The 12,290-nt window shown below is 35.9% G+C and overlaps 1 protein-coding gene across 1 annotated transcript in view; it reads left to right on the plus strand.

Moving 5' to 3' along the window:
* Positions 1–1,758: 1,758 nt before the first annotated feature.
* Positions 1,759–12,290, plus strand: part of LOC111707744 (bromodomain adjacent to zinc finger domain protein 1A) — a gene marked incomplete at its 5' end in the record, with an annotated part of 21,275 nt that continues 10,743 nt past the window's right edge. Inside the window, 14 exon segments of the mRNA XM_023480915.1 lie at positions 1,759–1,842; positions 2,718–2,822; positions 3,309–3,419; positions 4,415–4,513; positions 5,788–5,928; positions 6,913–7,104; positions 7,702–7,775; positions 8,178–8,316; positions 9,085–9,240; positions 9,729–9,851; positions 10,307–10,438; positions 10,592–10,667; positions 11,085–11,154; positions 11,632–11,799. Coding sequence (XP_023336683.1) covers positions 1,759–1,842; positions 2,718–2,822; positions 3,309–3,419; positions 4,415–4,513; positions 5,788–5,928; positions 6,913–7,104; positions 7,702–7,775; positions 8,178–8,316; positions 9,085–9,240; positions 9,729–9,851; positions 10,307–10,438; positions 10,592–10,667; positions 11,085–11,154; positions 11,632–11,799 — 1,670 coding nt within the window.

Below are 12,290 nucleotides of genomic sequence, written 5' to 3' on the forward strand. Positions count from 1 at the left end.
AATTGGTAACAAATAATTCCCCAGAATTGGTTACAAGAAGTTCCTGGAAACTGCAATTACAAGAAATTCCCCAGAATGGGTTATGATAAATTCCTTGGAATGGGTTACGAGAAATTACTCAGAATTTCTATCGATAGGGGACTTGGTCATGTTCCGACCAGTTTGGTAATCTGACATAACCCGACCTAACCTGACCTAACACGACCTAAGGGGACTGGTCATATTGCGACCAATTTGGTAATCTAACGTAACCCGACCTAACCTGACCTATCTTGACCTAATGGGACTGGTCGCGCAACATCGCCCGGGAATTCAATTGAAACTTTTTTTTTCGATTTACAAAAATTTGATATTTTATTTATGCCCTAACGTGGCCCGACTCTTTAAAAATAGTTTTAACTGGAAGGATTTGACACTTAAAAAAAATACTATTGAAAGGACGAGGATTTCGAGGTGGTTCGGACGAGAAAATGTTCGGAGAATGTGGTTCGGAATAGAGATTGATGTGGTTGGCCTTCCTCCCCTCACATGACCTCTCTTTCTTAACACCATTCCCCCCTTTGGAAATTCTTGGCTACGGGCTAGATTTAAGAAATCCTATTATCCCACAAGCGGCATGCATTCTTTGCATGCAGGCTCTGAAGGCATGCAAATGTTTCCCGCCAAACAATTTTACATTCTACAAAGAAAAGTCCGCGGTGTAATCTGCACTAGCGCTCACAAATAATTTTTAATCTACATTCATTTTACAAATTTTTAATGAAAACTTTCGTTCATTAAAGAAAATTATAAACAAAATTATAATAAAATTATTTAAAAAAAAAAAATTGTATCTTTGTGAGCGCTCGTTTACGCGGTTTTCAATTGGTCTGCCTTCAGTTCAGTTGAAACTTGAATTACGAAATCACCGGAACCTGCAACTCCGATTGTTTTTGTACTATTAGTGAAAAGATTTGAATTTAACAGGTACCTGAGGTACCTGAGAGCCCTGAGTCCAATCATCTAACCGGTATATTCCTAGTATACGATTTTTGGACCCCACCCCCCCCTCCTATCAATTTTGTACATGGGTCTGACAAGAAGTTTCATAACTTAACCTAACCCGTGGCCGCAGCGCTCGGCCCCCTAGCCCATCCTAGCCGCAGCGCTCGGCCCAGAAAGTGTGGCCGCAGCGCTCGGCCCCCTAGCCCATCCTAGCCGCAGCGCTCGGCCCAGAAAGTGTGGCCGCAGCGCTCGGCCTTTTCTTAACCTAACCTAACCCTAAATAACAAAAAATATCGGTGATTTCCTAGAGAACGGAATTTCTGCCCCGCCCCTCCCTATTATCAAAAATGTACATGAAATTTATTTACGAGTTATTATAATTAAAATCTCAAGGCTTCAACGCTCAGCCCCCTAGCCGCGGCGCTCGGCGCCGAAATTATCCTTACCTGTGCTAACCCTGAAATAATACACATCCAAGCCGCATCACTTAGCACAGAAAATTTCCTAACCTTACCTTAATAAATCATTCTTCAAAGGAATTTTTGAGTAAGACTTACAAATATAGTTTTAGAATTCCAAAACTACTTAATTCCCCCCCCCCCCAAAAAAAAAAAAATTATTTTACACACCTGACTGGCCTGAAATTGTTTCAAACTTTCAGTATTTAAATATGTTTGTGAAAATATTTCTCTTTCAAACTTTTAATGAGTAAATAATTCATTTTAAAAATCAATTCTATAAATGATGTAGATATAGAAATAAAATGTATGTAATTGTGCAGGGAAATCAAACTTGACGTTTGAAGAAGCGCTGGAAAGTGAAGACAAAGCACGGAAAAGGATTGGAAATCTTCCTAAGGTATACCTTAGGATATATGCACAAAAAAAAACTTTAACTTGCTTGGGAACCCAGCGTTGCCCAGGTTACTTATTGTTACTCCCGCAGATTACCCGCGCTTAAAAAAAAAAATTTCCCGTTCAAAGTCGACCCACTCAACTTAGAATTTTAAATCGGTCCCCCAGACTCATGAACCCCTCTCTGGTTCATGAGTTATGATCAAACATTCTAAAAAAAGAGATTACTACTTTACATATTTAGATGTAGGGCCGTGTATGTCATCTTGTTCATAGTTTACTAGACCAATTTCATGTCCCAAAATCTCTTAAATCATGAAAACTGTGTCAAATTTCTCTTTGAAAGTCGAAGTTAAATTTTGATATTAAATTTCTTCAACTTTTTTGTTAATATTGTAATATTATGGGTTCAAGTCAACGTTTTTATTCATGGAAAAAAATCATTCCCTTCCTAAGCTTTTGAACTTAATGATTTTGTAAAGACGAAAGACATAAATGAAAGATCGGGGATGATAGAAAAGAGAGGAGTTTAACACAAGCACAGGCACCCCTACCCCTTGAGTACACTGAATTATAAAGTTCGGGGCCCATCTTCTATTACAATTGTGAACGTTTTCTGTGTGTATACAAAGTTCATGTATTTTATATAAAAAACTTCGTGGAATTTAATGAAATTAAATTTTGATGAAAATTAAAATTTGTGGGAGGTTAGTTTTGAAATTTTGATCATCCATAAACCTTCTCTTGGGTCATGTGAGGTCCCACACCAAATTTGAGTCCGATCAGTTCAGCCGTTTTAACGTGTATTGGATACAAACAAACAAGCAAAGCATATATATATATAGATTAAGATGATTTTTAACTGTTAATTTGTTTTAGCCTCTAAAGAAGGGAATCCTCTGGATCTCCGCACATACTAGGCGAGGACGGATTGCCGAGGTTTCAGACGACGTATTCGAGTTTACCAAACAGAGATATTTCAAGGTAAGTCAATCTAGAGCTGTCAGTAGGAGGAGGGGGAGATATTTCAAGGTAAGTCAATCTAGAGCTGTCAGTAGGAGGAGGGGGAGATATTTCAGATATTACATCTCAGTTGAGGTTCAGGTCTTCCAAACGGTCTGTGATGGGACAAATTAAATTCAAGATTCAAGATACCCTCGCAAGCTTTACAACGGTACCCTCGAAACCTTTATCTGATCAATTTAATGTGGAAGAAATTGTCGTTTTTCAGAGTTATAAGTGTTTAGTTCTGATAATTATTATATGTATTTTCTGCAGTAGAAATGCGCAAGTCACTTTTGTAGAGAAGTCACTAGTGAAAAAGATCCGTTTTCAAAATTATAAGCCTTGATATAAATAATTGATACTGATCAGACAAAGTTTTTAAGGGTACCGTTGTGAATCAGGCACTGCCATCCTTTTCTCTTACAATCCCTTCAAGTCACATAATATAACTAATAACTATTTTAGGGAGAAATTATAGAGGCGGTGATAAACGACCAATGGTGTGATGCCAAGATAACTAAGGTTATACCCCCGACAGAACAGGAGATACTACAGAGCCAGGAGGAGGATGATGAGGTAGGTCTTGGTAGGCCATTGTGGACCAGTCCCACTTCATGGGGGGGGGGGGGAGGAATAATATGACTCTTTGCTTTTTGAAGTAGCTGCAATATCCAAGCTTTTTTATTTTGGTGAATAAGACGATAAGGGAGGTAATTGGACACGGTTTTTAGACTTAACTTCAATAAAAATTAATTTTGGAAGAAAGTTTGCAAGTTTTAGCTAGTTTAGAAGCTTTATGTAATTGTAATTGTGACAGAAACCATCTCAAGGAATAATAATTGTCTTAAAACATATTTTTTAAAAGTGAAAATTTGCAAATTATCTTTTTTCCATCTCATAATCTGAGTTCGTTTCCCTTATGTCCATTTGACAGACCAAATTTTTATTTTGAATAATCTTTTTTGCAGGGGTGCATATAATTCCATATTTTTCATTCTTTTCCCCCCCCCCCTCTAAATTTTTTTTGAATTCCTTCCCCAAACTCGACAACTCAAAAGACATAGATTAAACTCTTCTTAGATTTATTATAGTATCATCAAAAAAAATTTACTCATTCTTACTTAATTAAACAGTAAAAAAGTCTACAGGGACATGAGACTGATTTTCTTGGTTCTTCTGTAGCTGTCCAAGAGATGCAGACAGATCTGCAAACTTCAGTTTGGACTGGAGTACTGTCTGGAAACTTGAGTTTGGACTGGAGTACTGTCTGGAAACTTCAGTTTGGACTGGAGTACTGTCTGGAAACTTCAGTTTGGACTGGAGTACTGTCTGGAAACTTCAGTTTGGACTGGAGTACTGTCTGGAAACTTCAGTNTCTTGTGATTTTTAACAAAAAAATTTTTTTTTATTTTTTTTATCGATTTTGATAGTTATTATATCGTTAGAACTGACGAGGGTCAACCCAGACCGAAATATATTTTCAATAAATGTGGAACTAACATCTACTTTTTTACTCTAAAGAGGTTTGGTCCATCACCATAAACGAATTTTAAATTGTCTTGTTTGTCTAGATAACAGAGGTGGACAAGGACGGTAGTCCATCTAAGAATCCAAAACCAGTAAAATCCGGAGTAGTTCCTGATCATCTTTTCAAATATGAAGTTGAGGAGGTAATATAAGACAATTCATTGACCCTACCGTGCGGTTCCAGCGTACAGGGTTACCCGCAAAGGGTGAGACTTCAGAGACGACTGTACTGAATTTATACCGTTTGTTTCCTTATATTCATGGTTCCCAGCGACTGTAAAATTGTCACGAGTTCTTTGTGAAATCATCATATTTCAAGAGTTTCAAATCGTCTTTACAGTCTCATCCTTTGTTGTTAACCCCGTAGATAGATTAACAATGTGATTATAAATACGTATGAGGAGTATTGAAATTTAAATTTATTGTGAAAATGTCTTCACTTTAACGATTATATTAAAGGTAAAAAACGCAGAACATCGTAAAAATATCTATTCCCTCTGTTGATATTTTCTATAATCGGTACTTGTTAGGTTACATAAATCAATAATCAGTAACTTCTGTGGTCTGATTAAGTTAATGCCTTTACAGTGGTCCTAGGTCAAAAACACTCAACGGAATTGAAAGATCCTAAAAACACAATTGACGGAATTGAAAGTTCCTAAAAACACAAATAACGCAATTGAAAGATCCTAAAATAAACAATTAATGCATTCAAAGATCCTAAAAACAACAACAAAGATCCTTAAAACACAATTGACGGAATTGTAAGATCATAGAAACACAAATAACGCAATTGAAAGATCCTAAAAACTTAATAACGCAATTGAAAGATCCTTAAACCACAATTGACACAATTGAAAGATTCTTAAAACACATTAACACAATTGAAAGATCTTTAAAACACAATTGAAACAATTGAAAGATCCTTAAAAAACAGTTAATGCAATTGTAAGATCCTAAAAACACAATCATTGCAATTGAAAGAACCTTAAAAACACAATGCAACTTAAAAACATTCTCAGGCGTCTCTTTTTAAAGTTCTATCTGTAACTTTGTTTGATTAAGTTTGTGTTAAAGGGACTGTAAGCGTAATTTTAAGTGACTATCTGTGCAAAAATGACAATGCCCGATTTAAAACGGTTTCCTTGAAGTATAAATAGAAATTTGTTTCAAAATGTGGAAGAATCCGTCGTTTAATGGCTCGAAGCGTGTTTATTTTTATTATTTTCTCTATGCTTCTTACAAGCAATGAATGCACAACTCACTTTCGCAGAGAACCCGCAAATAAAAATGAAACAAAAGCATTGATATCTAATTAATACTTGATTAGACAAAGCTTCAAGGGTAACGTTCTAAATCGGGCATTGTCATCTTTGCATGGAGGGTCACTTGAAATTATGCTTGCTGTCCCTTTTAGATTGAACCTGATGACGAGGATATGGTAATGATTCGCATCATCCCTGCCGAGGACGTGAAGAGGGAGAAGGGGGTGTTCACCAGGGATAAGCTTAACCTCTACTTGAAGAATACAGTGGAACTGGAGGGAATGCATTACAGGGTGAGATATGATATACGTTTATATTAAAAAAAAAGATAATTAGTATATGACATCGTCATGGGGCTTCTTGCAGATCTCATTCTTATAATCCAAAAATACGCCATTTCAACCCTATCCCTGGTGGGTATTTAAAACCACCCCCCTCTAAATCCCATGTTTAGTGTCCAAATATGACAATTGATACATTGATACATTTTTTTTGTAACATCTAGTTACATAGTAAAAAATTTTGCAAAAAAATGTCCAAAATATGATAAAATATATATTTTTGAAAAGCCCTTGGCCATGCCATTTCAAATATGCATAAAAATTTTAAATAACTTGATGTGTACTTAAAAAAAAAATAAAAATGTGCAAATCTCTTTTGACGTGTTGTATGCAAATAATTTTCAAAAATTTCTGTTCCCTCGGGCCGGCCAAACGGCTGGACCGAATGGGCTGAAATTTCTGTGGACACTCATGGGTAGCCTGGGGATGACAGAGGCTAAAAGAAAAAAAATCAAAAAAATTTTTCCTTCACGGTTTACTTCGGGACCCTCCAGCTAATATAAATTAAAACACTAAGAAATTGATAGCCATAAGAGAAAGGATACCCATTATATGTCATTAACATTCACCTTTGGCAACTTACAAATGATAGGTACCGCATGGCTCAAATTTGGTCAGCTGCTGGGATCATCGCGATAAATAAACAATTTGTAGGAACTTCAACCCGAGCCAATTTGGTGAAAATTACAAAAACTATAGATTCGGGCTGAAAACCCTGATTGCAGTGAATTGAAACTTAATTGCATAATGGATCCTAAAGCAATCCCTACCCTTCATGATTTGATTTGATTTCATTTCATTTGATTTGATTCGATTTGATTCGATTTGATTTGATTTGATTTGATTTGATTTGATTTGATTTGATTTGATTTGATTTGATTTGATTTGATTTGATTTGATTTGATTTGATTTGATTTGATTGTTTAATGTGTTCAGGTGAAACCGAAGGTGTCCAAGATGTACGACCTGGACAAGGTCAGGTTTGAGGATATATTTGCTGGACCCCCTCCACAGTTTACAGAGACACAGAGTAAGAAGGCGCTCCTGAACAAGAACAAGAAGGGGCAGTTTACCCTGGACGGATGGATCAAGGAAGAGAAAATGAATCCAACCAAAGGGTCACCGAAGGTATAATATACACAAAAGTAACGAAATTGGACTTACATTAAACAGAAATTATTTTTTAAAGCATTTTTCAACAAAAAAAAATTGGCCGAACGTCATTTTAAGTAGAGTACCCCAAAAAAGACCAAGTTGGGATATTTGTATATACATACAAATGCATAATAAGAAAAAAATTTGAGATTGGATCAATTTTACAAACCATTGAAATTTTTGAAAAATTTCAAATATTGATTGAGATAGGCCAAAAAAAAACGTCAGAAATGCTTGTTTTTAGGTAAAGTACTTGTTTTTTGACCCTAACTCAGTTAATTTTTGTAAAAATGATAACTTTAACTTAATATTTTTTTCTTTTACGCTATGTAGACTCGACGTTCATATTTCTAAATAGTATATCAGACGTTATAAGTGGTCCGATCTCATAAAATGTTGTTACTCGTGAACTATAGACCGCTTTAGTTTTAAAAGAAATTTTATTTATTTTTGGTGATATTTTGGAAGCATTGATTATATATCTTTAATTCAACTTTCGCGCTGATTTCTGCAATATTGCGGTCTTGATTTAAAGTAGAAAAATATTTAAAATGTTTGTAATTATTTTAGTCTGGCCCGAGTCAAGTTATCAAACCTGAGAAGAAGAAACAGACACCTGCAGAACTAGAAGCTGAGATGAAAAGGTAAGTAAATCTTTTAAGGGTTTGTCGGAGTACTTTCAAGTGCCCCTCCATTTAAAGAGCTAGAAGCCCTCTTAAAATAAAAAGAAGACACGATCTGTTTTCTATTTTGATTAATGATAAATTCTGTGAATTTTCTTCATTGTCGTCTCAAACTTTAATCGTACTTGAAAATTACCCCTGGGGTACCTTTGTGGCGGTTTGTCAAGTAATCATTAAATTATAATTTACAGAAACAAAAATTTTACAAATTCTTGTGCTAAACTATCCTTGTAAATCTGGGGCAAGTAATTCTATTAATATATAGGGTCATTCTTGTTAAATATCATTCTTGATTTACTTTTTTCTTCTTAACTAAGTTTTAAAAAATGTATGCATACAAATGCGTGAGTTTATTATTGATAGGATGCGCGAAGCCCAGGCTCGGTACAAAGAGGAGATGAAGATAAAGATGGAGGAAGACAAGAAGAGAAGAGCGGAGGAAAGGATAAAGGAGAACAAGAGGAAGAAGGAAGAACAGAAGATTATTAAAGAACTAATCCAGGTAATCATCCAGTAATTATGTCACCTATTGCATTTCCCTTTATCTGGGATCCGTTTCCTTTTCAACACTACAATTCCTACAATGGTAGTCCAGATGACATCTCTGACTGTGTGTGTCCTAATTAAAATTAAAATTTGTGCGCTCGGCCGGTTTGGACTCCAGGCCGCTATCTGCACTGTGGTGCATGGTGTCCTGAAGGCAGTCTGGGGGTACACATTGGGTTCCCTTTCAGATTTAAACTTAATTTGATTTGATCTATCAGAATGAAAATCTGAAATGAAACATCTAGAAGCCAAACTATTATCCCCTTAAGTATGTCATTAGAACCGTCCTTGTTCATTTATAGTTTGTTTTTCCCAAAAATTATATTAATTGATTTGTTCTGGAGTTTATCTTGAAAGTATGTGACAGTTTGAAGATATTAGTTTTAGACCGCTTTTATGGACAAAGATGCTACACGTTACAGACCCTCCATGCAAAGATAACAATATGCCCAATTAACAACAGTACCCTTGAAACCTTACTCTGATAAAACAAAATGTGGAAGATAACGTCGTTTTTTGGAAAAGTGTTTATTTCAGTAAATTTCTCCATTGTTTCCTCTAAACAAGAAATGATGAAGAGAAACCCCGAATAAATTAAACAATTTAAAAAAACATGCCAATTTTATTCATACTTGAGGGTACATATAAAAATCGTGCTTTGTTATCTTTGCATGGAGGGTCACTTAAAATTACGCTTACAGTCCCTTTAATACTTTGTGTTTAGGGTTGGTCCCGACGTCGTGAGGATTTGGAGTGTGAAGATCTAAAGGAGCTGCCCAAACCTATTCCTGTTCGGTGTCATATTCCTAACCAGTTGTTTGGGGAATTCGTCTCTATTCTAGAATTCCTTAATTCATTCTCTGAAATATTGTCGTTAAAGGTAATTTTTTGCGAGTGAGGATTAAAGTTAGCCCAATTTCTTGGTCGTGGTACCGTAGGTACTACAATAGTCACACGTTGGTACCGCTCTGTCAGAGCAGTTAGACAGATACAATCTATGGTAGCACGACTAAGAAATTGGACTTTTAAATATATACTGTATATTTGGAATTTGTGCTTTAAGGGCAAAAAGTTAATTTTTAGCAGCTATTTTGCCCCTTAGATTTTGATTCGTGGATCCGCATATTTTTTTTTTGAATCCGGAACCAGGAAGCCAAAATGTTTCGGCTCCAATGGAAAGGCACCGTTTCACAAAGAGCAAAATTGTTGACAAATGAATTTATTTAAATTATGATAAATAGTCAATTTTATTATTTTTTAGTTTTGTGACCTATATCACAAATATTATTTTTTCTCCGAAAATAATGTTATTTTTAAAATTAATATTGTTAATTTTCGTCCCGTAAACCATGAGTTATTTCTTCCTAGGATAACTATCCCGGAGGATTAACGTTCCATGAGCTAGAGACTGCTCTGACAGAGCAGGAGGTTCCTGACGGAGCATTCTTCGATATCCTCAGCTTTATGCTTCTCACACTCTTCGATCTTCAGGTAGGAACATGACAGTCTCATACTGTGCTCAGTATCCATTCCATTTTGATGCGGATCAGGATCAAGGTTTTAAACATTTCTTAAAGATTTACTGATTTTTTAACATGAAAAGTTTTTATATTTTATTTTTTCGCTTTTTATGCTGAAACGTAGTGAACCATTTAGAAGTTTGGACATTTTTGTTAATTTATTATCCGGATCCGGATCCAAGAAGCCAAATGGATCTTAAGCAATGCTTCTTATTATGGTTTTGGCATCGTCTTTGATGCACACAAAATAATCAGCAATATTTGGGGAATGTTATCATTGATAAGACTTATATTTTCATTGATAAATGATTGACGATCATAGAGGAATGATCGCTGATCATTGATGATTGATTGTCATTCAAACATGACTAATGATTGTTCGGACATGATCCATGTTTATTGAGATGTGACAGTATTAATGTTTAGTCTGAAGAGACCGAGGAAGCAAAGGGTGACTCTGACAAGTCTGTGCTGGAAGAGAACGAGGGTGTTCTAGGGAAGGATGAAGAGGTGGCTCAAGCAATCAAAGCAGCAACAGAGACCGCTAATTATACAAAGGTATGCCCCCCCACCCTTTTTTTTGTTAAGATATTTATCTTGTTATTTTAAAGATAGAAAAATGTAGGAAAAACACACTATAACTTCCATGTAATTAAAAAAAAAATTGAAAAATCCTTTTTTTCAATAATTAATCTCCAATCATTTTTGTAGAAAAATCTTGGTTTGGCTCTGCGGGATTGTCACCTCGACATATGGTCTCTCACAGAGGTTCTGCGCCTTCATCTAGGTCAGATAGCGTAAAAAATGTAAATTATAAAAAAAATGTGAACTGAAAGGGAAAAAATGTACCCCTGTTAGATCAAGGAATCCATGGGAAATCCTTAGCTACTTGAATTTAATTCGATTCAATTCATAATAATATATTAAATCTGCTTTATTTTACTTACAGAAGCATAACTAAGAATCTTCTAATACAGATTGCAAATGTTAACTATTGTAATCTTTCTACATTGAAATAGGGGTCCTTGCAATCTGATTTCATATATTAGAAAATTACATTATAGGATTTAATTAAACCTTTGCAACATTTTTTTTAATTATTTATGAAATTTTTTTATTTTCTGAATTGATAATTGATTTTTTCAACATTATGCATTAACATCGATTTAATAATTTTTTTTCTAGTTGAACTTTTTTATTTTAGAATCCAGCGGTGCTTTTAGAGGAATAAATCTTCAGAACTGGAGATTTCAACAGAGAGGGGGTTTCAGACTTATTAAGGAGATATATATATATATAGATTAAGATGATTTTTAACTGTTAATTTGTTTTAGCCTCTAAAGAAGGGAATCCTCTGGATCTCCGCACATACTAGGCGAGGACGGATTGCCGAGGTTTCAGATTTCTATTTTAGGGGAATATTTACCCCTGAATGTCCTTCCAAACATATCACATTATGTCACTTCCTTTTCTTAATTTAGATTCTGAATATCGCGAGGTTCTACTAGATGCTAATATTTTAAGACCGCAGTATTTTGAACCTAGATATATTTATTATTGATACTCCAGCAAAGTTAAGAGTAGATTCACAATTCAGGCAGCAGTATATAGTTTGGGGGAAAGATGTTTGAAAATATCAAAGGCAGACATTCCAATTTTTTTCCCCTTTTATTTTTCCTTAATTCAGAGAGTTCAGATAAAGGGGAGGTTAAGACGTATTAATTTTCTTATTACCAAAATGTTCTTCTCTCTAGTGATGATCCTGGATTCCAGTTTTGCCGCGAGGAACCACAAATCCTTCGCTCCTTGAACACGTGCACAGTTTCTGAACTACCAGTTGGAGACAAGCTCAAGATTCTCACGTGTCTCATCAACCAGATGCTCACGTACGCAGGGGTCAGGGACGAGATTGATACAAGGTAAGAGTTGGATACCACTCATGGGTATTTTAAGCCCCCCTCCCCCTCTAGGATGTTAGGCAATTTCCCAATCGGCAACTTTTCTAAGGTATTTTCCCAAGTGGCAACTTCCTAAATGTCCTTATTCCCTACCGGTAACTTCTCAAGTCTGTCCTAGCCGCAGCGCTCGCCCCCTCCCATTTCAGCCTGCGGCGCCTCAGAAGGCCTGACTTAACTTTGAGGAAATTGCACATTTGGGAATTGGCCCGTGGGGAAAGTACCTAACACCCATTCTGCTGCCTGGGCGGTCTGGGGGGCCCACAATGGGGTCTCTTGCAGATTTCACTTCCTTATGATTCCTTAGGATACCACTCGGGGGTATTTGATGGATTTCCCCCCCTGGATAAATGATAACAATTTCGAGGGGAGCTGTGTCAATTTACATGACAATTACACGTCCGCCACGCCACGCCTCCTGATAGTATCTCCCCATTATGTGTTTTGGAGGCCGG

Source organism: Eurytemora carolleeae, unplaced genomic scaffold (assembly GCF_000591075.1).
Source record: "Eurytemora carolleeae unplaced genomic scaffold, Eaff_2.0 scaffold58, whole genome shotgun sequence".
Taxonomy (NCBI): domain Eukaryota; kingdom Metazoa; phylum Arthropoda; class Copepoda; order Calanoida; family Temoridae; genus Eurytemora; species Eurytemora carolleeae.